At 44.3% G+C, this 24,885-nt stretch overlaps 2 protein-coding genes across 2 annotated transcripts in view; one reads left to right on the top strand and one right to left on the bottom strand.

Moving 5' to 3' along the window:
• The first annotated feature begins 6,487 nt into the window (after positions 1-6,487).
• On the top strand, positions 6,488-16,376 carry LOC134368021 (sperm acrosome-associated protein 5-like). The gene is made up of 5 exons (XM_063084645.1): positions 6,488-6,632; positions 7,025-7,183; positions 8,685-8,763; positions 8,866-8,942; positions 16,330-16,376. Exons 1-5 carry the CDS (start codon positions 6,488-6,490, stop codon positions 16,374-16,376), a joined length of 507 nt encoding a protein of 168 aa, XP_062940715.1.
• A 623-nt stretch (positions 16,377-16,999) lies between these two features.
• The window catches only part of LOC134368020 (uncharacterized), a 163,655-nt gene continuing 155,769 nt past the window's right edge, over positions 17,000-24,885 (bottom strand). Inside the window, 4 exon segments of the mRNA XM_063084644.1 lie at positions 17,000-17,793; positions 17,863-18,447; positions 21,279-21,371; positions 21,630-21,756. Of these exon segments, the coding sequence (XP_062940714.1) occupies positions 17,000-17,793; positions 17,863-18,447; positions 21,279-21,371; positions 21,630-21,756 (1,599 nt within the window).

The raw sequence follows: 24,885 nt of genomic DNA, 5'->3' as shown, positions 1-24,885 counted from the left end.
CCGGACCCGGGAGGCACTTCCGCTTAAGGACCTCTAGCACTGCAGCCTAAAGGGCTGCAGCGGCCGGTTCGGCGCGCGCTCAGTGCTGTATTTGAGACCGCGTCCGCCAGTAGTCAACATGGGGCCGAGAAGGCAACGAGGCCGCGGCGCAGGCGCAGACGGACGGCGGCCGCGCAGGTGACGTCAGCGCTCCTAGGCGAGATGGCCGCGCCTTCCCCGTCTCCTCCCTCCAGGACGGCCGCACAGAGCAGGTGTTTAGTTTGTTCTGCGGAGGCCGGCAACCCTAAGACGTCAGACAGCAGTTTTCTCACGGCGCGCAGGGGACTATCCAATTAAGGAAGAGTTTCTAGCCGGCAAGGATTTCGTGTCTTGAACTTGGAGAGCGTCGACGGGGTGGCACATGTAATTGAATGGGTAGACAGGATGCGTAGCGGAATTGCTCTGCGCGCACAAAGACTGGGAGGTAGGGAAAACCGGTGGCTCCATCCGGCGGCCAGGCTGACAGTATATTCTAGCGCTTGAAGAACAGTAGGTCGGTATACAGACAAACAGGAAGCTGAAAAATAAATAAACGGCGATATGGGACACACACAGATACCCTGGGAGTGAAGACGATGTACTAAGTAGGGGCTGACAGGTTGCTTTCCCTGGGTGGGCAGAGATAGCGTCACTGTGCTGGGAGTGTAGGAGGTGTGGGCGGGGCCAGGTGATGGAGGGCCTCTGGCCAGGGACAGAGTTCATATTTCATTCTGGACATGACGGGAAGCCATCGGAGGGATCATATTTTTTGAAGACCAGTCTGAAGCAATCTGGCATTACATATTAATGTTAAAAATGCACGTATATTTGACTCATTTGTTTACGGCCTGTCTTGCCCTACTAGAATATGACCTCCACAGGAATTTGTTAAGCACCTCCTCTATGCCAGGTAGTGTTCTAGACATTGGCGATATATCAGGGAAGAAAACAGAGCCCCCCCAAATAAGCAAACGTGATGGAGACAGCCTGGGTTCAAACCCCCGTTACCATCTGTGTGACCTAGGGCAGGACTCCTACCGTCTCTCTGTTAAGTTTCCTTATCGATAAAATGGGGATAATGATAGTGCCTACCTCGTTAAGGTTCTGGTGACACATGAGTTGGTAATTGTATAGGATTGAGAACAATGCCTAGAGTGTAGGAAGGTCTATGTAAGATTTTTTTCGTATTATTATTTACACAAAATTAGATTGTGTGTGTGTGTGAAAAAATGTATATGTATATATGTAAATATAAAGATTTTAGTAAGAAGAAAAAATTTTAAAATGACCTGCAGGCTGCATTGTGGAGAAAAGATTGGAGAGGGCAAGGGCAGGAACAGAGAGACCATTCAGAGAGACAAAGGCTTCTGCTAACAGACACAGCAAGTGACATAACTCAGTATTTCCTCTGTGTCAGGCACCGTGTGAAGCACATGACATTGCCTGCCTCAGATAGTCTCCACAACAGTCCTATGTCCTCCACTTGTCAGATGAGGAAACTGAGTCCCAGAGAGATTAACTAACTTGCTCAAGGTCACACAGGTTCCCAAAGTCAGATCCATAGCTTCCATCCAATAATACTCTTCTTTTTTTAAATTCGGTATCCCATAGAACTTCCAAAAGGTATCTCAGAGCCTCATTCCAGAACCATTCAAACTAGCCAAGGACATAAAAACAGACACATGGACCAAGGGAACAGAGTAGAGAACCCAGAAATCAGCCCGCATGCTTAGAGCCAACTGATCTTTGACAAAGGTTCCAAGAACATACGTTGGGTGAAGGACAGCCTCTTCAGTAAATGGTGCTGGTAAAACTGGATATCCAATTGTAGGGGAATGAAACTCTACCCATACACCTTGCTGTATACCAAAGTCAACTCAAAATGGATTAAAGACTGAAATATAAAACATGAAGCTATAAAACCTCTAGAAGAAAACATATGGGAAACACTTCAGGGTGTAGGAATGGGGAAAGACTTTATGAATAAGACCTCAAAACGACAGGCAAGAAAAGGAAAAATAAACAAATGGGATTATATCAAACTAAAGTGCTTTTGGACAGCAATGAAAACAATCAACAGAGCAAGAAGACAACCTACAAACTGGGAGAAAATATTTGCAAACTATACATCCAACAAAGGATTAGTATCCAGAATATTCAAGGAACTCAAACAAGTTAACAGTAAAAAAAATCAATTAATCCAATTAAAAAATGGGCAAAGGAGTTGAACCAACATTTCTCAAAAGAAGACATACAAACGGCCAACAAATATATGAAAATATGCTCAGCATTACTAATCATCAGGGAAATGCAAATCAAAACCACACTGAGATGTCATTTCACCCCAATTCCACTGGCTATTATCAAAAAGACAGAGAATACCAAATGCTGGCAAGGAAGCAGAGGAAGTTGAACCTTTTTACACTGTTGGTGGGACCGTCAATTAGTACAGCCATTATGGAAAACAGTATGGAGGTTCCTCAAACAGGTACAGATAGAAGTGACATATGATCCAGCCAGCCCAGTACTAGGTATATACACAAAGAAATGAAATCATCATGTCGAAGGCATGCCTGCACTCCCATGTTCATCGCAGCTCAATTTACAATAAACAAGATATGGAATCAATCTAAATGTCCATCGATGGATGACTGGATAAGGAAAATGTAGTACATACACACGATAAAATACTACTCAGCCATAACAAAGAATGAATTTCTGCCATTCACAGATGCATGGATGAGCCTGGTGTAAATTATGTTAAGGGAAACAAACCAGGCACAGAAAGAGGAATACTGCATGTCCTCACTCATAAGTGGGAGAAGAAAAGAGGAAGGAAGGAGGGAAGGAAGGAAGGAAAGAATGACAATAATGTGTGGAACTTTGAGATGGATAGAACACAACCGTTGTCACTAGAGGTGGGAAAGAGGCAGGAGGATTGGGGTTATCGAGAAATTGGTTAATGGACACAAGGAATGTTTACGTTTTGTAATGATAAACATGATAATTATCCTCATTTGATCATCACACATTGTACACCGGTATTGATATTCAACTGTGACCCCCAGAAATATGTTTAATCAATTATTTTTCAATGTAATAATAAACAAATAAATATGAGTGGCTATGCAAAAAGTAATAAAAGTAAAATAAAAACCAAGCCAAGAAATGTAGCTTCCTAGCAGACAAGGAAAGGAGAGAAAGTAGGGGAGTAATTCAGATCACTTGCTCTCTGAAGGATCAGAACCATCTGGGTACAAAAGTTTTCTACTCTCTCAAGGCATCAGGGGGTGGAAAAGAGGAATTGTGGGTCTTCTATGCCCCATCGCCGTCTTGGCCCTTCCTACCCCCAGACAGATAGGTACAGGTATCATCCTGTACCACCTCGTGTATACATACACACACTCCGGTGAGGAAGGTGAAGTCCTTTAGGATTGGTGGGGTCAGGGTGTAGTGATTGACAGATCCAGAAATGATTCTGAGCCATTGAAACAGCCCTTCAGAAACTATCCCAGGGCCCACAGTGCACATCCACAAGCTGAGTGAGACCAGCTCCTCTGCTGTGGAATCAGGATGCCCACACTCTGCCCTGGGCATCCCCTACCATCAGCCCATCCAAGGGTGACTTCCTCATACAGTACCCTAAGCAGCAGGTGGCTAGGTGAAGAGGTATGGAAAGGTGACAGGTAGCTGGTCCCAGCACAGAGTCGGCATGATGTGACACTCTCATCCAAAGACAATGAGAAAGGCCCCCGCCTTGTCGGAGAGTTATCATTACAATCGCTGATAATACACATTTTACCAAAACTATGAAAGCACTGCCAATTGTGAGCAGTCGTTTTGGACCGAGGCAACAGGTAAGGTTGGCAGAGCGACAGCACAGAAGGAGCCACGTCTCTGGTGACCTTGGAGCCTCGAAATACCTCCCTCCAGGAGACAAATCCCCTTCCGTCCTCTCGAAGCCACTGGCATTTGTGGTGGTGATGCTATGTGCAGCCAAACCGAATCCTCAACAATACATCAGACTTTTCTGTCCTGGCCAACGTGAGTGTCAGTAAACAGGAGACACATAGGACTAGTGTGAGGCAGTGGACAATCGTGAATGAATGACAAGGTGGGAGTGAGTGGGGGCAAGGAGAGACAAAGGCAATGGACTGGAGGTGAATGAACAGCAGCGTGGAGTGAATGTGGGGGGATGGGAAGCACAGAGAAGGAGAGACTACATGTTCAATTTTGAATTAATTTGAGGTTACAGATGATCTGCAGTAAACGGTGGGAAAATGAGGTACAATATAAGTGAAAAAAAGGTGAAAGTGGGAGCAGACTGAGTGAACGGGACGATGAAAGGTGGTGAATGGGAACAGAGCTGATGTAAGTACTAAGGATAAGTGCATGAATGAATGGTGTTTAGGAGGCATAATATGAGTGAAAATAGGTGAACGTGTGGGGAAAGCAGGAGTGGATGGGGTAATGTGGGGCATAGAGGGAAGAATGGGGTGCACAAGGGGCAGAGTAAGAGGGAATGAACATGAGTGCATGGTAGGGTGTGAGTCTGTGTGCGGTTTTTTGCGTGGGGGCATAAGGAGGGAGAAGGTGAGTGACTAGAGGGGTCTAGGAGCAGATGGATGACACGGGGGAACTGTGGGGTGGTGATCCTGGAATGTGGGGGTACATGGATCCCAGTGTCAATCAGCAGACGTGAATGAGCCGAAGAGTGTGCGCGAACAGAGGTGATGCTGGGCAGAGTGAGAGGGAATGGAAGTAAAGAGAGAAGATGAGGAAATGTGGGTATTGTGAGGCAAACAGAGAGGGGATGAAGGTCACGTGGTCCAGGGTGAAAACAGGGGGGAAACACGGGGCCCAATGTGAGCAAAAAGCAGCGAACTTAAGCCAAAGTGTGACTGAATGGGGGACCTGTGGGGCCGAGTGGGAGCAAATAGACATGAATCGGGAGCAGGACATGAGTGAGGAGAGGGTAAGAGGAGGTACAGTGGGGGTGAAATAAAACGAATGGGGTAATGAGAGGCAGAGTGAGATAATGAAGAAAAATTGAGAAAGAATGGAGGTGACCAAACGTAAGAGCGAGCGTATGTGGGTACCTCGAGGTGGTGTTTGGGGTAATGTGAGGCAGAGGCCCAGGGAAAGGGGACGGCAGCATTTGGGAGGATAAAGTTGAAGAAGAGGTAGAAGGGGAGCGAATGGGGGGGATGATAAGGCCCGGAGTCAATGAACAGAGGTGAAGGACGGGCCACATGAGAGTGAGCGGGAGTCATCTGATGCAGCAGCAGGAAGCAGAAGCGCAAGAAGGAAATGAGTCTAAGTGGGAGTGAATGGAGGGGAAGTAGCAATACGATGTGAGAGAATTTGGGTAAGGACAAGTAGAGAGTTAGGGGTCTGTGGTAAGCCGAGGTCTGGTTGGGTGAGTATGAGTGGACGAGAGGCAGTGTAAGTGAATGGGGGAATAAAGGGTAGAACGAGAATGAAGGAGAAGAAGCAGTCGAGCGTGAGGACGTATGTGTAATATGTCCTTTATCATACGTGATGTGGGACCCAGTGTGATTGTAGCATGGGCGGATTCCAGTAAACTAGGGTGGAGCAGCGCAGTAAGTGCAGAGAGGTGAAGGAGGTACCAAGGATGAATGCTATGGTGGGAATGTGTCCTCCAAAATTCAGGTGTTGGCGTTGGGAGGTGGGGCCTCTGAGGAGGTGTTTAGGTCATGAGGGATCCACCTTCTTGAAGGGATTAATGTCACCGTAAAGGGGGCTTGCAAGAGTGGGCTCACTCTTCCTTGCCCTTCTGCCTTCCGTCACGTAAGGGCACAGCAAGAAAGCCTTCAACAGATGCCAGCGCCGTGATCTTGGACTTGCCAGTGTGAAATACTATGAGGAAATAAATTTCTGTGTTTTATAAATTACCCAGTCTCAGGGATTGTCATAGCAACACAATCGGACTAGGACCGTGAGTAAATGGAAGGAGGCGGTAGTAGCTACAGTGTGGTGAACAGCCCTGACTACCTAGCAGAGGAGGGAATGGTGGCGATGAGGGGCAGAGTAAGTGGAAATGGCGGTAATCACATGGTAGAGCACGATTAAGGAGAGTAGAGTGCGACAGTGTTATGATTGTAGGGTAACATGGCCTCACCGTGAGGCCTATTACCCAAGACCCGTCTGCCTTTTGGTTGGCCCCAACCCCTCTCTCCCTGCACCTGTTTGTACTATGTCTGGGTTTCTCCCTGTCTTTGTCTCCTTCCACCTTTGTGTATGTGTCAGTATATTTTGTCTCTTGGTTTTGAATGGAACTGGGACTGGAAAAAGTGGTGAGGCGTCCAGACGCCTGGCTTCTGTGTTCCAGAATCTATCACTTAGAGCTTTGTTCATAGAGCCCAGAGGTCCGGAATGCACCCAATACTGAACAGCACAGGGTGAGTCTGGAGCAAAGAATCAGATAGGAGGGCTTTTGGGTGTCGTAATGCCGGCCTGGGGCTGTGCTGTAGTGACCTTGGCCATGCTGATGACGGCTGCTGTGGATGCCAAGATCTATGAACGCTGCGAGCTGGCACTGAAGCTGGAGAAGGCCGGCCTCAATGGCTACCAGGGCTACAGCATTGGAGACTGTGAGATGCCAGTTGCCCCAAGTCCCGTTCATGCCCTGTGCAACCCATGACACTCACAACCAGGTCCCTCTTGTCATTTATCTTGTCTCTGACCAGGGCATGGTTCTCCCTGACTGACTGCGAAGAGTGGTTTATCTAACTCTAATGTCATCACCATTATTGCCTTTATCACCATCAACTCTACCATCAGTAACATCAATATTATCACCAAGAATACCATAATCTCCACCATCACTGATATGTCACCAGAGTCAGCAACATCACCACCAGCAAACATAGATCATCACCCTCACAGCTGAGATGACAACCATCCCCGTACTCACCTTCCTCATCCTAGACTTACCAATTCCCAGGCCCTACGCCCACCTCCTTCCGCCCTCTCTCTGGTCCAGGGTTGTGCATGGCACACTATGAAAGTGGCTTTGACACGTCCTTCGTTGGCCACAATCCCGATGGCAGCAGTCAATATGGCATTTTCCAGCTGAGCTCCGCTTGGTGGTGTAACAATGGCATCACACCCACCCAGAACCTCTGCCACATAGATTGTCAGAGTAAGGCAGCACTGGGGATACCCTGAAGTCCTGCCTGGCCCCACTCCCCACACAAGGAGGGAAAGGTGGTTTAAGCCATAATCTCCTGAAACAAGTAGAAAAATGATGGGGAAATGAGAAAAGATGTTTGGGCTGTTCGAGACATCATCAGGTATCCTTACCCAGACTACAATGAGAGGTCGTCTAGGTTAGGAGAAGTCAGAGCTCCCAAACCTTACCCAGAAGGGAAGCTACAGTTTTGTGAGACTCAGGAAACTAGGAACTTGGCTGCATGTGGAATATAGGGAAAGATTGTCCTGATTTGGGGTTGAGATTGCCCACACACTGAGGGAAGAAGCAGACGTCTGTGTGTAGGAACAGAAAGAAACTACATCCATGCAGAAATGGGAGAACTTTCCAGGAAAGAGTGTGGTGTGGTTGAAGAGAAAATATAATAGCAGTGGAAGTTGTTCAGGGTTAGCCAAAATGGTGGTTGAAGTTGTCCAAGACAGTCCAAAATGGAGACTGAAGGTATTTGGGACCAGCCCGAATGGGGTTTGACTTTGTCTGAGTCCTGTCAACATGAAAGAAGAGATTGCCCAGAAGCGGCTGGCTTGAAGTTTGAAGTTGTGCAGGACTGTGATCCATAGTTATTGAGGTTGTCTAAGACAGGGTAACGTGAACAATGACTTTATTAAAGACTAGCTAAAATGCAAGTCAAGATTGGTCAGTTTAAGCCGACATGGAAGTTGAGGTAGTCGACTAGATACACTAAAATGGAGGTTGAGGTCCTGGGCCAATCCACAGGGAGGTTGAGGTTACTTATAACTAGTCAAAATGGCAGTTGAGGATGTCTGTGGCTCGTCGACATGGCGGTTGAGATCATTCATAACTGACCACCGGGCAGTTAAGGTCATCCTAGTCCAGCCTAGATGGCAGTTGAGATCATCTAGGACCAGGTACCATAGTGGCTGAGGCTGAACAGGACTCGACAGCAAGAGATTGAGGTAATTCGTAATCAGTCAAAATGGGGGTTGAGTTTATCTAGGGCCTGACAACACAGTGTTTGAAGTCACTAGGATTGAGCAACATGGCAGTTGAATAGGTTCCCAGGCAGCCAACATAGCAGATGAAGTGATGTCAGACCAGTCAGTATTGCAGTTGAGATCATTCATGACCAGGCACAGTGACAGCTGAAGCCATCCTGAGCTGGCTGACTTGGAGTATGAAGTTGTCTAGGACCAGCCAGTATGGTGCTTGGGGTTATTCATAACCACGCATTAGGATAGTTAAGGTCACCCTAAATCAGTCAACAGGAGTTAAGGTTGTACAGAACCAGCCAACATCGCAATTCAGGTAATTCATTACCAGCTGACAAGGGAGTCAAGGTCATCCAAAATCAGGCAATGAAGTGGTTAAAGTTATTCAGGCGCCAAGGAACCTAGATCCCCTGGGCCCTTCATCATACACTGTCACCCTATCCCCAATGCACCAGATCACCATGTCCCTCTCTTCCCCTAAGACCTGCTCAACCACCATATTCTGGATGACATCTTCTGTGCCAAGCGGGTCGTGTCCTCACAGGATAGTATGGCTGCCTGGTAAGTTCATGGGGATGGCCCGGACAGTGGGCAGCTGGGGATAGTGGCACTGCCACCCCGTCAACCTGTCCACTCCATACTCTCCCTCTTTTCCTTTCCCAGGGCTTCTTGGACCCAGCACTGCACTGGTCATGATTTATCTAAATGGCTCAAAGGGTGTGACATGCATGTGAAAACTGGCTCAGGATAAATCCATATATGACTTGTGTTCCCAGAGATAGAGTTTTTCTTTTCCTTTCTTTTCTTTCTCTCCAGAATTTAACAAAGGATGGTGTCTATGAACAATTCGAGAGATGCTTTGAAGCCTGACTCTCTTCATGTTTCCAGTGCCTGCAAGTACCCCCATTCAGTCACTTCTTCCATATATTCAAAGCTCTAATTAAGAGAGACCATATCACTTGTGCTGAGGTGGGGAGAAATCTGCAGTAATTAAGAGCACATGTTGTTATTTTAGTCCGTTTTGTGTTGCTATAACAGAAATACCTGAGTCTGGGTAACTTATAAAGTAGAGAAGATTATTTGGCTTACCAGCACCGCACTCACCCGAGTGAGCCATGGCCCGGCCCCTTATTTGGCTTACTACTCTGGGACAGGTGCATCTGGCACAGGCCTCAGGCTGGTTCTACACATGGCGGAAAAGTGGCAGGCAGCTGGCAGGTACAAACAGATCACATCGCAAGCGGAAGAAAGAGAGAGGAAGCAAGAGAGAGAAGGTGCCAGGCTCTTTTTAAGCAACGAGCTCTCGTGGGAAGTAATGGAGTGAGAGCTCACCCATTAAACCCCTCCCCCAGGGAGAGCATTAATCCATTCAAGAGGGATCCACCCCCATGACTCAATCAGTTTCCAACACTGCCACTTTGGGGATCCAATTTCCACATGAGGTTTGGAGGGGACAGCACATCCAAACTCCATCAGTTGTCCTGGGTTCAAGCACCGTCTCTAGCACTTACTACATGTGTTGCCTTGAAAGAGGCACTTGATTTCTCTGAGCCTCTATTTCCTCGTCTGGAAAATAAGGATAAGGATACTAAGTATAGTACTTCAAGGGGTTATTGGCAGGGTTAAATTAATTAATGCTTGCAAAACACACAAAGTGCTTGGTACCCAAGACAGGTGTAGGTTTGGAGAGAGAGGGGTGGGGGAGTATGAGAATTGGCTTCCCTTAAAAAAGTAACAGTCTCAGTGGAGGTCACTACAGGGACTTATTTAAGGCAGACAGAGTCTCTTCAGGGGGGAATGGAATTGGATTCAGCGGACACAGGAAACTCAGTGGGAATTAGAAGTTTCAAGTATTCACGTTCTCCCACATCCTCCCACATATCACCGTTCGAGCACTCAGCACCCACCCCTTTCTATACAGAGTCCTAAGGTTCAAATGACCGACTGGCAATATAGACAGGGAATTCAGCGGGTGCACAAGGTACGAATTTTTTACAGAATGTCTGGGTTTCCGTCTGTGTCGTGAGTAGATAATTTAAGAGTTTAAACTTGCCATTCTTTCTCTTTGCACCGGCCAGCCCCATTGGAAGCAGCCACTCCAGTGAGGAAACAGTCCCTCATGTCCTTTGTATTCTTTGGTCGGGGCTGGATACTCAACTACCCAAAGCCTGGCTTTCAGTGTTCACTTCACTGAGGATAAGCACAGATGAGCATGAGAACAGCCAGCTGCCACTTCCCGCCAAGGAAATCTCGAGCCCCCTTCCTTCATGTCAGTTGGGTTCATCCTGCCTTCAGCCCCAACCAGCCTACATAACCAAATCGCACACCTCCCTGAGGGCCCGTAAAGAGTGCCGTCACTCTGGGCACTGAACTCTGAATGTGACAGCTATTCATCAAAAGGGTAGCAAGCAATTCTGGACAATTTAAGTAAACAATGTGTATTGGTCCGTTTCCATTGCTTCTAACAAAATCCTTGCAACTGGGTTATTTATAAAGAAAATGAAATTTATTGCCATAGTATCTGAGGCTGGGAATTCCAAAGTCCATCTGATGGTGGCGACAGTGACGTGGGTCAGCTAAAAGGTTCTGTGTCATCACCGAAAACAGAAGTTGCTCTAAGATGTTTGTTTCTCCTCCAACGTGAAAGAAAACCCGGGTTGAGTGCAGGCATCCTTTTTGTGGACAGGGAAGAAAGCAGTTCCCATGTGTCTTTTCCTCATCGGCCAGGGATGACTACTTCAGCTGGAGCCCTCGTGTGCTGTGGCAGGATCAGTGGCATTGGAGCCTGAGGACGGAAGGTCGCTATCACAACCTACACGTGATAAGCATGAGTAATAAATTACCGGGGCAAGCTCTCCTTCCCCGGAGACCAGGTGGCTGTAATACTCCAGTCCCACAACTCCAGACACACGACTCTGAGCAGGGTCCAGGCACTGCCACTCCTGCAGGCGAAGGCTTCAGTCTCATCCTCCAATGCCACCGGTCCCTGGAATAACACACGATGGCCCCATCTGCAGTGGTCCTACCTGCGCGTTGAGGAAAAGGTATATGGGAACTTCTCAGCTCTGAAGTCCTGAAATGTTCAGAGGTGAAGGATTCCTCATCTCTTCTGGACCCTAGAAGACGAACTTGTTCTCTCACCTCCCAGGTGAAATGGCCAGATTTTGCCAAGGTGTAAATGGCAGTCTCTGAAGCGGAAACTGCCCCTTTCTTGGACTTCAGAGGCCCTCATGGCCAAGCAGCGGCCTTAAATCCTGCATCATGTCCTGTAACAGAGAATCAAGTTACCAAACCAGACCTGATTTTCACATTTGAGAAAGAAGAGCCTTGGGTGGCAGAGAGAAAAGCTGAAGTTGCATAGGTGAGTGAGCACTAGAAAGCCTGGGGATGGTGGTTAGAAGGACGATTCCGGCTAGCGAGTGGGAGGCTGACTCCTTTGCCGTTGACGTACCATGTCTTCCCTAAAGGAGGTGGGCCTCTCCTGGTTATAGGACGTGGGGGTGAGCCCCCCAGATAAAAGGATATCTCAGCCTCCCTCTGTTCCTTGCTTAGCTTTGACAGACAACCCTGCCTCCCTTCCTTGTCCTCAGGACCTGTTCCCTGCCGCCTCCAACTGGAACGAGACTTTCTAGGTCTTTCTCCCCTTCCCTGGCCTTTTCACTTTCCTTCCTTCCAATTGTCTTCAACTCCTTTCCTTATGTATTCAAACACTACAGATCTGTTCTTTTTCAGCTTTGTGACGTCTGTTTCATCTACTTCTCTCATTCTTGTGAAAAGCCTCATGGTGTTTTCTCCTTGTGTTTCACAATCAGATCCCACCCCACCCAAACTCAAACTCCTCCTTTCAAGGATCTCCATTTCTGGGTCAGTTGTTTCTCTTCCCCCAAATTGAAGTTATAGTGTCCTTATTTGTTCTAGTTGCTTGTTGCTGGTACAAAGACAAACGATTTCTGTAGGTTGAGCTTATATGTAGCAACCTTGCTAAATTCACTGACTAATTTTTACAGTTTATCTATAGATCCTTTGGATTTTCTACGGACATGATAGCTGCAGAGGGTGAAATTGTATTTAATCACTTCCAGTCATTACTCCTTTTCTTTTTCTTTATTGCATTGCCTCAGCCCTCCGGTGTGATGTTGAATACAAGTGGGCACAGCAGGACTATTTGTCTCCTTCCCAACCTTAGGAAAGTTTCTCCAGCATCACCATTGTTTTTTTTAACACACCCTTTATCATACTAAAGAAGTTCTCTTCTATTCCTAGTTTGCTAAAAACTTATATTGTGATTGGATATTGAATTTTATCAACTCCCTTTCTTCTGTATCTATAGAAATTATATGGTTTTTCTCCTTTATTAATTACATTAACAAAATTGTCAAATTTATTGGCATAAATCTTTTTCATAATTCCTTTATTACCCTTTTAATGTTTATAGTCTATAGTGATGTCCATTATATCGTGGATATTTGAAAATGTGTTATTTTCTTGATCATTCTAGAGTTTGTTTTTATTAATCTTTCCAAAAACTAGCTTTGATTTTCTCTATTGTTTGTCCTCTGGGGGACACAAAACAAATGTGATGGAGGACATCCCTAAGAAGTGCTTAGTACGGATGGTTAGTAAGCAAGGCGCTTAGGAGATATGAACAAAACCCATCCAATGTGTGAAGTATAGATAAGGAATAATCAAGTATCTTTTGAGACACAGGCAGAATGCACACGATGTGTTAAATACAGTAAGCAAGTGAGTTAGTAACTTGCAAGAGATGCTAAAGATAAATAGAATAAATGGAATATATGCTAGGACAAACAGGATTATTACTTATAGACATGTCGTGAGGTATCCCACCACCTGAACTACATTATACTTCAATTGGGCATCAATTGGTGACACTCAGTATTGTCTCACTGAAAAGAGATAAAACATCAGTGTTCAAGAATCTAACTGGTGAGCTACAGCTCAGGTAACTGAGGTGTCATTGGCGCTGAGCACCTTCAGTGTGACTGGGCCTCCTGTTCAAACCTCAACTCCTGTGCTCGTTTGAGAGAATGAACACGGAATATCGCCGGATTCAAGAAATGTGCTGCTTCACCCTGTTTGTTCCCCATCCTAAGGGTGTTAACTTACCCCACCTCTTTCCTTTGCTTCTTTTTCAAAATGTATTTTGTATTCTTATTTAATTCGGTGGCTGGCTGATATAGTGATCTTAACCCTTGACCCTGTTGTTGCAACACCACACTCTATTTTGTTTTAAAATTTCTATAAGCCATGTGACTCAAGCATTTTAATTTGGTCTATGAGCCTTTCTATTCCAAGACCTCTGAGGTATCTTGCCTGGTAGCATATTGGAGACTGTCATTCTATCAAGGGAATTTCTCATGTTAAGAGGCCCCAAAAGATGGGGAGAGAAGACATCACAATTGAGAGTTTGGAGAATTTCCCTAAAGAAATAAGACAATAATATGAGATAATTGGTTAAAGTATCAGGGGCCCAGCACTGATCTGGGTGGATATAGGGTCAATCATGGATCACTGGGTTATCTAGGGGATCCCAAATGGATAAGAATTAATTTTACATTCCAAGTTTTAGCTAAAGCAGTGAGAACACAAATCGGCATAATTAACTGGGGGTTGCAGTGATTAGGGCTAGCCTAAGGCACAGCAGAGCTGATTTGGGAGAGGTGTTCAGGATAACTCCTGTGGTGGGGCCTCTCCCTGAGTGTATACAAATAACAGTACGAGAAAAACATGCAACACGGAGGTTACATTCATCGAGCACTGTCTCCAGCGCACAGGCTCTTCCCATCCCATACACCTGTGGTAAACACGGAGCCCTCGGGGCAGATTCTCCTTGTGCAGAAACCCCAGTGACCACCTGTAGCTTCCTCCACTCAGGCCCTACCCACTCCCCATTGCCACCACAAGGTCTGGCATGGCTGAAGCCCCGAGATCCTATAACCCCTGATAGCACAGATCCCCGTTACTCACCTGACAGAGCACCCACCATCACCCCATTCCAGCACTCTGCCCACCCCGACGGCCCATCACTCCTCTTCACTCACTCACACTGTGCCACATCTTGCCACTCACCTGCGCTGCTCTTCACTCAGCCCCATTCACCACCACACTTCACAGCATGCCGCACGTCACTCATTTACTCCACTGTGCATGTTGACAAAACTCACACTGCCCTCTCACATCCTGCTCACTCCCACTCTCCCTGACCGTACTCATGCTACTTACACTTGACTGTTTCTTCTCCAGCAGCTCACTCCACTGGATGTCTCCCCCATTTCCCCCTACTCTCCCCTATTCACCCAATCTGCCCCTCTTTACCCCATTCACCTCCGGTGGGCCCTTCATTAACCCCCATTCCCCTAATTCCAGACCATTTACTCACGTCCTGCGGTTCGTCCCCACCGATTCCCCTCTGGGTCTATGCCTCAACCACATGTGGCCCAGCAGGATGCCATTTGTGTCCCAGAAAGCAGGACCCCCAAGATCCAGCAGAAATGGGGAGATCCAACCTCCTCCCCTCTGTGGGATTACCTTTAATGGACCTGAGACCCAGAGAAGATTCTCTGTCAGTAGGAAGCTGCTCATTCCACATTTCCTCTCATTGGAAAGGCACCGAATGTAGTATGTTTGACTCGCGTGGTTCATAAAAAAAGTGAGCCCATGGCTCAATTTCCTGCAGCATAATTCAGGGAAAGACAGAATGCCTGGAGGGCGCAGACAGGGTCTCAGTTCTAAGTCATCCACCTGTTTTGAAAACTTTGAACACTGCCCAGCCCCGGGTTTTACATCGCTTGGGTTGCCTAGTTCCACCACAAAGATGGCCCTGGTGAAAAACCACAGAAGCATGAGGGCTGTAAATACAGTAATTCACAAGGAAGACATCATGTTCTGGAGCAAATGTCCTACTGCGTGGTCTCTGGCTGTGTCAGACCGTCGCTCTCAATCTGGCTCTCACCTTAGAAAACAGGTGTTACCACCAGGACTGTGACCTTGCGACCATGTTACTCAACCTCTGAGTAGATTCATGTTTTTTTTTTATATATACAGACAGAGATTCATGTTTTATACATCTTGTAAAAAGTCTCCGTGTTTGCGCGTGTGCGCGAGTGGGTGTGTGTATGAAGGAAGTAAATTTAATCATTTTGTTAAGGTGTGGAAAGACAGTGGTGAGCTTTAGCACAATCTTTTCACAGATGGCACTGTGCATACTAAAAACATAAAACCTCTCCCAGTCTCAATTATTTTAGGTTTACTTAATGTGGTCCCTGCTCACCTGAGCATTGCTGTATTTGGCACCCCCAGGAAGATAATACCTCTATGCCTCTGGAATTGATTGAATGTCTGTTTTTCTGTCTGCCTTGCTTTTCAATTTATTCACTTGAACAAAACAAACACATTGAGCATATCTATCTTAAGTGTTACGGTATCCGACGTCTAGATTCTGAACTCATCATGACAGTAATAGAATAAAATATGCTTGTTCAACATTTTATTTATTTTTTGAAAGGATGGGACATCCACATACTACAATCTTCAAAAGCTATGAAAGGACACACAGTTGTCTCCTTCCCAGTTCTTTTCCCCCACCCACCACCGCCCTTTCCCCCTCTCCAGCATAATCAGGGTTACCAGCTTGTGTTTTCCCAGGGATAGTTTCTACATACACAATACCACTCTTCTCCTTTTTATACACAAACGGTTGCCCGTTATACTTAGCATCCCACACCTTGCTTTTCTTACCTAATAACGTAACTTGGAGAGTATCCCACATCACTATGCAAAGTTCTCTTTTATTCATTTTTGTCTACCAAGGAGTTTTCTGTATGAATATAGCACAATTGTGGCAATCAAAACGCTGGTGGTGTCATTTGGACAGCTTCCAATGTTTTGTTTTCACAGAGCATCAGCGAATGCCTGTGCGTGTTCATCATTTTGTAAACGCACGAGTATATACATTACTAGAAGTTAAACTGCTGGCTCAAACCCACGTGCATTTGTGGTTTTGATTCCTTTCGAGTCATTCCTCTCTGAATGAGAACAGCTTGTCCCGGACTTGCTATTTGCTGGAGGTTCATGTGGGGTAAGAAACTGGGGCCACATTCTAGGCAGATAACAGTTTTTCTAACAACTGGGATTATTTTTCCCACATCTGTTAGTTCTTCAGATTTTCCTTCTCCAAGTCAGTAAATAGGGGCAGCTGTAGGGCTCTTCACAAGGAAAAGTCCCCTGTCTTTCCCCAGCATCACAACTGTTCCTTCCATCAGTACAGACCACTTTCTGCAAATATGGCCTTTCTGAGTGATTCCTTGTCAAGGCCCCTGCCTTTTTCTCCTCAGACCCCAAATGGTCTAGGAAACATGCTACTTCTTACCTGTCCATGTACTCTGTTACCATTGATATATCTGTTTACGGTTCTACACCTTGGAGTGGAACCTGAACCTCAGCTCAGTATCCTTACCAGTGCTGTCTCGCATCCACAGCCTTGAGCACTCTCTCTGAAATCTTCTGCACTGGTGCTTGATTTCCTCTGCTTTGGGCAGTCCTCTCCTCAGGGTTTCAGCTATCTCCTAAGTTTGTCAGATACAGAGATTATACTTCTGCTGCCTTTTCTCTTATAGCTTTTGAGTGAAGACTGAGACAAATATAAGAAAGGGTGACTTTACTCCCCATCTTTAAACCAAAAATCAGAACATACTTGTAAAACATTAATTAAATCAACACAACTTTCTTTCAGTGTACATAACAGACGTGGATTTTGTATCTAACGTGCAAAGAGCTTTTACTTCTGGCTTTGGCCTCTCCTGTGAGCTTTCTTTCCTGTACGGGTTCTCTGACGTTCAGTGAGGTTTGATTTTTTGATAAAGTTTTTCCCACATTCTACTGTACACTTACAAGGTTTCTCTCAAGTATGAGTTCTCTGATGTACAGTGAATGCTGAGTTTCCTCTGAAGGCCTTGCCACAAACAGAACATTCGTAGGGTTTCTCTCCGGTATGAATTCTCTGATGTGAGACGAGTGTTGACTTGTGTCTGAAGGCTTTGCCACACTCATTACATTCATAGGGTTTTTCTTCTGTATGAATTCTTTGATGCACAATGACATATGGTTTGTAGGAAAATGCTTTTCCACATTCATTGCACTTGTAGGGTTTCTCTCCTGTATGAATTCTCTGATGCACAATAAGGTTTGACTTCTTATTGAACGACTTCCCACATTCAGTACATTTATGACGTTTCTCTCCTGTATGAGTTCCCTGATGTATAATGAGAGTTGACTTATCCTTGAAAGTTTTCTTAGACTCACTACCTTCATGGGGATTCCTTCCTGTATGAGTACTAAGATGTATAATTAGATCAAGCTTTTGTAGGAAAGACTCCCCACATTTAGAGCACTTGTAGGTTTTCTCTCCTGGGTGGGTTTTCTGATGGACAATGAGGGTTGACTTCCGAGTGAAGGCTTTCCCACATTCATTACATTCATAAGGTTTCTCTCCTGTATGAGTCCTGTAATGTGCAATGAGAGCTGCCTTTCTTCTGAAGGCTTTCCCACATTCGGAACACTTAAAGGGTCTCTCTTCTATATGAGTTCTCAGGTGTCTAAGGAGCGGAGATTTTTGGCTAAAGGCTTTTCCACATTCAGTACACCCAAAGGGTTTCTCTCCCGTATGAACTCTCAGGTGTCTAATAAGCCAAGATTTTTGGCTAAAGGCTTTTCCACATTCAGTACATCCAAAGGGTTTCTCTCCCGTATGCGTTTTGCAATGTACAACGAAGTGTGATTCCGTGCTGAATGTTTTCCTACACACAGTACATTCAAAGTGCTTCTCTCCATTTTTAATTCCCTGATGTACACTAAGACCTTTCTTTTGCCTGAGGGCTTTCCCACACTCTTTATATCCACAGGGTTTCACTCCAGGGTTTGTTTTCTCATACTCGGGGTGGAAGAATAATCTTGCATGTCCATTATCATGCTTCTTTTCTGCAAAGCTTCCACTAAATACGTTTAAATCATCTACAATATTATTTCCAAATGATTCATGTGTATGGGGTCTTGGCATTGAAGCAGCAATCTTTGTACTCAGATATAGTGTGTTCCCAAATTCATTAGAGACACAGCCACTCCTGGTGGTAATTGTTTGCTTGTCAGAGAATCCAACTTGCGTCAATGGACATTTATGTTGGTCATCCTGATGCTGTCTCTCAATCTGTTTTTCAACTTTGCAGACTTCTAGAAAGAAGTATAATAAACCATCTTAATACTTGGACATTACGGAACAGCCCTTCTTTAGAAATGCCCTGCCATATGAAAGCTGATAATATCTCATTTTATCAGAGTTCCTGGAGGGAGAGTCTTTTGCTAACCTCCTACCTGTTGGAGTTTTTGCTACCAAGAACAATCTTACCCTGGCATTTCAGTCCTTCTTACCTCTACTTATATATCATCTCTGACTTCCATCACCTCTACGAACCTTATCACCCTTAAATCTTCGGTTATCACATGAACTCTTAACTGACCCAACGTATACCATTTCCACCTAGGTAAAAACACAACAGTGGGATTCCTGGATTCAAGTCTTCCAACCCTCAATCCACATTCTCAGTGAATGAGAGACAAAAATCTAGAATAAGTAACCTGTCAAAAAGAAAGAAAATCCTGTAAATCTTTGCTTAATCTGGATTCACCTGTGTATGCTTCCGAGCTTGCATTCACAGTTCTTCAACACCAGCACCACCTTCTCTGCTCCCGTCCACACTATTTCCACTAAAAACTCTACCTATTACGAACTCTGAACCCCTCCTCGTCTTCTTTCACCCACACGACCTTGTCCTCCACATTTTGCTATATTGAGAATCTAGATAACTTTCAATAGGCACATCAGTCTTTCCACAAAAGCTTACTCTTATCTTCTGATTTGAATTTTTATTAATATTTAAGGTAGTTTGTTATCTGTACCACTCATTTAGATGGTTAAAATTGCAAAGGCTTGCTTTTAATTTCATATTTGGTCAAGTAGAAGATGCACATTATTTTACATTTCAACATCTCTGAATCCAGATATGCCTTACAATGAATGGTATGCCATAGAATAATTGGTGGCAATTTTCCCTTCTCAGTGCCATGGCTTTAAATCAATGGTATCTTGAAATCAGTGAAATATGGTAAATATTTTTTTGCACATACGCTTAGTTTTTAATCGACTTTTATAGTTCACTTTTCTTCTCAATTTCCCCCTAAAATTTTTATGAAAGTTTTCAAGCATAGAGAAAAGTTGAAAGAAGAGTATAATAAATACTCATATTACCACTTAGATTCAATAATGTTAACATTTTGCCATAGCAATACTGAATTTTAAAATAGATTGTGCAGCTGTGGTTTCCTTCCCTGTGACTTCCTTTCTTTGGATAGCAAAGCACCACTTCTTACCAAGAATGAACACGAAACCACTGGAAGACCAGGTCTCTTGATGAGACCCAAGCTCCCCCAAGGATCTGCTGAATCTGAACCTCCTTCAGTAGTAAGCAGCAGTATGGCCCATGTGCTTAGCTAGTGCTGTGGCTCTCTAGTCCAGGAGCAAATCCTGGCTCGGCTCTTCAAACTTTTCTGTATGTGTAACTCACAGTAAGCAAATAGGTGAGGGGGCAGTTTCTCTTTCTAGAATCTTTCAGCTCACCCAAGAGAAGGAATGATAGAATTAGAATATCACCATTTTGCAACCATTAATGAATTCATGGATCTAACGTAGAACAAAGAAAGACAACCATGTATTACATGCCTCCTGGTGGAAGTAGCTGGGAAGTAAACTTGCTCAAAGTAGAAAACAAAATCTGATCCATCTTCTACATCTAACTACCAACTGACAAGAAAGACAGGGGACAGACAACCATGCTAAATACCACCACAGGGTATTGAACAGCCAAATCCAGAATGTGGAAAACTAAAGGAAAAATGACCCAGTTACTTAAAAAGGAAATACCACGGGGAAAAACGACATGGAGGGGAATCATCTATAGATTATAAGAGATAAGAATTTGAGTAGCTACGAGTACACCCAGCACCAAGAAACTGGTTTCTAAATACCATTCCCACTAACTGAAATCAGAAATCTTTGGAGAAATTGCTAATTCCAGCCCTAAAACAGGGAAAATACAAGATGAACCTGGAACATATGTTTGTGCAAGAAAGTGAGGAAGTGCTCAAACAAAGGTAGGGACATGGCAATAGGACAGAGACACCGGCCTGAAGGGACGCCTATTAGTCACATTGAGGACAATTTGAGCATGAAAATGAACAGTGACAGCAATGGATGATAACCCACTGAAAAAATAAGAATCAACCAACTTAGTAGTAACTGATTCAGGCAGGAATCATCAGTGAATATTAAAACTACTGGGTAAGAGTGTTTAAGGAACAGGATATTCATACAGTTTGGCAGTTCCTCGAGATGATAAATGTAAAATTACCACATGGGACAATTCTAACCCTATTTTTCTACATGAAAGAAATGAAACCATACATCACCACGAAAAATCGTATATCAATGTTCATAGCAGCAATATTCATAATAGTCAAAAAGTGACAAGAACCCAGATGGCCATCAACAGAAGAACAGATCAACAAAATGTGGTCTATCCATACAATGGAATATTATTCCTCCATAAAAAGGAACGAAGTACTGATACATGCTACAATGTGGATAAACCTTGAAAACTTGCCAAATGAAAGAAACCACACGAGAAAGGCCACATATTGCGCAATTCCATTTATATGAAACCTTCAGAATAGAAAAAAACCGAGAGACAGAAAGTAGATGGGACAAAAGGAACAGTGCAGAAACTTGCAGGCGAGCACCAACTTAAGGAAACTGTTCTGGTGGGTGTGAGACATGGGAGGGGGTGTCTGTCTTGTATGTGAGGAGCTCATGTCCCTGTCCTCCAGCAGCACCAAGGGCCACAGCCTTTTCCCGAGATATTCTTGAAAGCCCGTTTAGAGGGCCCAAGCCCTGACTGATCGGCTAGGAGGCACCTCATGTCCCCAGAGCCTGGGACAATCCTACTCACCCGAAAAGGTCCAAATTGGGATTTTTCCTTCTGCCTGGCAAGGCTCTTCCACCTCCAACTTGAGGATGAGGTCTGGCTTAGTAACCTGCTGCCCTGTTAATGAGAAATGACAGAAATATCTCCTTGGTCTTCAGAGCCTCTGAGACAGAGGAAGCTGCAGTTTGGGGCAGCACAAGGGACCTATTGCTTGACAAAGTGGTAAAGTCAAACCATTCAACCTGGGTTTTGAGTTCACAAACATCTTGTCAGGAGAGAATGGGGGTGGGGTGGGGGAGGGAATAAGAAAGAAAAGGCCCTCTATTGGAGGCAATAATCAGAAACAGCAAATTGACCCAAGAAAGCCATTCTTACCCACACAGACCAGGTTGCTGACGGTCTCCAGCATCACATCTCTGTACAGGGTCTTCTGTGGAGGGTTCAGGTACTGCCACTCCTCTTGGGTGAAATCCACAGCCACGTCCTCAAATGTCACTAGTCCCTATGATGGCACATTACTTTTAGTCTAAAATGCTGACCACTGGGTGATGAGGATAGAATGTAGGGGAATTTCTCACTGGGATCCCAGTTCATCGTCATGACTTACTATAGGATGCCTAATTCATATGATCTCCTTTGTGGGAGAATCAAAAGTCACAGTAGAAAAACGATTCCATTAAGTAATAGAATATTTTAGACAATGTGATATTAACACAAGAATAGGAAAATAGTCCAGTGGAAGTCAAAAGAGATTCCAAACGTGTATAGACACCTGGTTTATAAAAAAGTTGGCACAGTAAAGCAGCGGGGAGAAGGTGATCTTTCCAATAAATGTGGCCGGGTTATTGAATATCTATATGGTAAAAAATGAAATCTCTTTGTCCCACTCACCATACACAAAAAACAGCTACGAGTAAAGTGTAAATCTAATGTGAGAGGAAACACAAGAAAGCATCGGTAAAATAATACAGGAAAATGTTTTCATAAGCTTGGGATAGGGAAAGAATTCTAAAACAAAACATGAAAAGTACTATTCACCAAGGAAAAGTCTTGTAAGCGTTCAAACACTAAGAGCAGTACAGTGAGAAAGGCAAGCCACAGATGGGAACATTATCTGCAATATTCACGACTGATAAAGGGTTCTTATCTAAAATACATAAATAACCCCTATGAATCAATAAGAAGCATGCAAACACCACAGAAGAATGACCAAGAGAAGTGAATAGGTAGTTCACTAAATGCGAGAACAAATGACCTACGAACATGAGAAAATGTACTCTACCTCATTACCACTCAGGTAAACAGAAAAGTACTCAACCCCATTGGCAGTCGGGTAAATGAAAATGTAAGTCACTTTGAGACACCACTATGCGCCCACCAGAAAAGTCATAATTGAGCAGACTAAAATACCACAGTGTGTTGAAATGGGAATTCTCACACACTGTTAGTGGGAATGTAAACTGCTATAATCACTTTGGGAAACAGTGGCATTATTTCCTAAATTTAATGATTTGCATACACCACGATCCAGCAATTCTACTCCTAGGTACACACCGTAGAGAAATTCAAGCACATGTGCTCTAGAAAGCAAGTACCGAGATATTCACGACAGCGCTATTTCTAACACTAAAACATGAGAAAAAATCCAAATGTGTGTCAGCAGTAGAATGGGCCAATTGTGACACATCCATTCAATGGAATGCTGTGTGTTAACGAAAATGAATAAACTACAACCACATGTTGTGAATGAAGCATGTTAATGGCCGCTGGCTACCGGTTTGTCTGAGTCTGGTGAGACGGAACACCCACGCACATGTGACTAGGACAAGTTACATGGAACAGGTTTAGTAATTACAGATAGGCAGCAAGTGACAACAGAAGCCTCAGATTCATTGTGAGTTGGTCCCCCATGGCTCAGGAAAGCTGTGTGGGACAAACGTAGTCTAAACATGCCCCACTTCCACCGCAGCTGAGGGACCCCAGAAAGCTGCCTGCCTTGTATTTTACACCTCCAGGGCCACAGGACCCACTGAGCTAAAGCACTTAAGACATCTGGTTATACGGGTGCCGGGTCCAGGACAGAGCCTGGGCTGTTCAAGCCAGACCCCTCTTTATCTCAGGATGTTACATTCCCAGCACATTCCACAATTATTCTTGAGAAGTAGAAGTGAGAAAAAGGGGAGGACAACATCAGCGCAAGGCCACCCGGAGAACTGCTCTGCACATGTCCAACACAGATGACTGTCACAGATGTACTGATGAGCAAAAAAACCAGAATCAGACGAGTACACACTGCATGATTTTATTTATATATAGTAAGAGAACAGGCAAGGCTAATCCAAGTCAGGACAGTGATTACTTTTGTGGGTGGCAGAGATTTAGGCAGAGGGCATGAAGGGGGATTCTGAGGTCCCGATTATGTTCTATATCTTGGCCTAGGTGGTGGCTACACAGTGTGTTCACTTTGTAATAATTCATCAAGCTGTACACTTATAAACTGTGGACTTCACGTCTGTTATATTTAAATGTACTTTAGATCTTTATATATACAAATTATTTTTGACAAAAACGCAGAGGCAATTCAATGGAAAATGGGAGTTCCTATTTGAACAAATGGTTCTGGAACAATGTGATATTGATATGCCCAAAATAGGACATCAATGAACGTCTCCAACATATATAAAATTTAACTCAAAATGGATCATAGACGTAAATGTAAAGTCTAAACCTACACTATTTCTAGACTATGGGAGAAAGTCTTTTTGACCTTGGGTTAGCCAAACACTTCTTAGATGTGATATCAAAATTCAAGACATGGTTAAGAGATCGAGAAGACACACTACAGAACGGAAGAAAATATTTGCAAATCAAATATCTGGCAAAGAACTTGTATTGAGAATATATAAAGAACTCTCAAAACTGAAAAAAAACAAAAGGCAAAACACAAACACATCCTGAAAAAAAGATATAGAAATGGCAAATATGCACATAAAACGATGCTCAACATCATTAGTCATGAGGGAACTGCAAATTAAAACCGCAACGAGATGCCGCTATATGTCTATTAGAATGGGGAAAGAAACCCGACAATACTAAGTACTGGTGAGGAACCAGACGTCTCCTATCATAGGCAGGAATGTGAAATGGCACAGCCACTTTGCAAAGTGGTTTTCCGGTTGTTTATGAAGTTAAGCATATACTACCATACAATCCTGCAATTCCGTTCCCAGGTATATCTACTTCAAGGAAATGAAAACTTACGTAAACCCGAAAGCCTGCACATGAGCATTTATACAGCAGCTATATTTTTAATCACCAAAACACGGAAACAACGCAAATGCTTTTCAACCTGTAAATGGGTAAACAACCTGGAATCCACAAAATGTAATACTGCACAGCAATCAACATGAAAGAACTAGTGATACACGCAACAACACGGATGAACCGCAAATGTATTATGCTAAGTGAAAAAAGCCAGACTCAAAAGGCTAAGTACGGTATGATTCCATTTATACAACACCATGGGAAAGGCAAAACGACCGAGACCAAAAATATATCAGTGATTGCCTGGAGCCAATGTACACTAAAGGGTTGACTACAAAAGGGATACACATTGGGAGGTGACAGAACT

This window comes from Cynocephalus volans, chromosome X (genome assembly GCF_027409185.1).
Source record: "Cynocephalus volans isolate mCynVol1 chromosome X, mCynVol1.pri, whole genome shotgun sequence".
In the NCBI taxonomy this organism is placed as follows: Eukaryota; Metazoa; Chordata; class Mammalia; order Dermoptera; family Cynocephalidae; genus Cynocephalus; species Cynocephalus volans.
The sequence above is the reverse complement of the archived record's forward strand: the minus strand, read 5'-3'. Positions and strand labels throughout refer to the sequence as shown.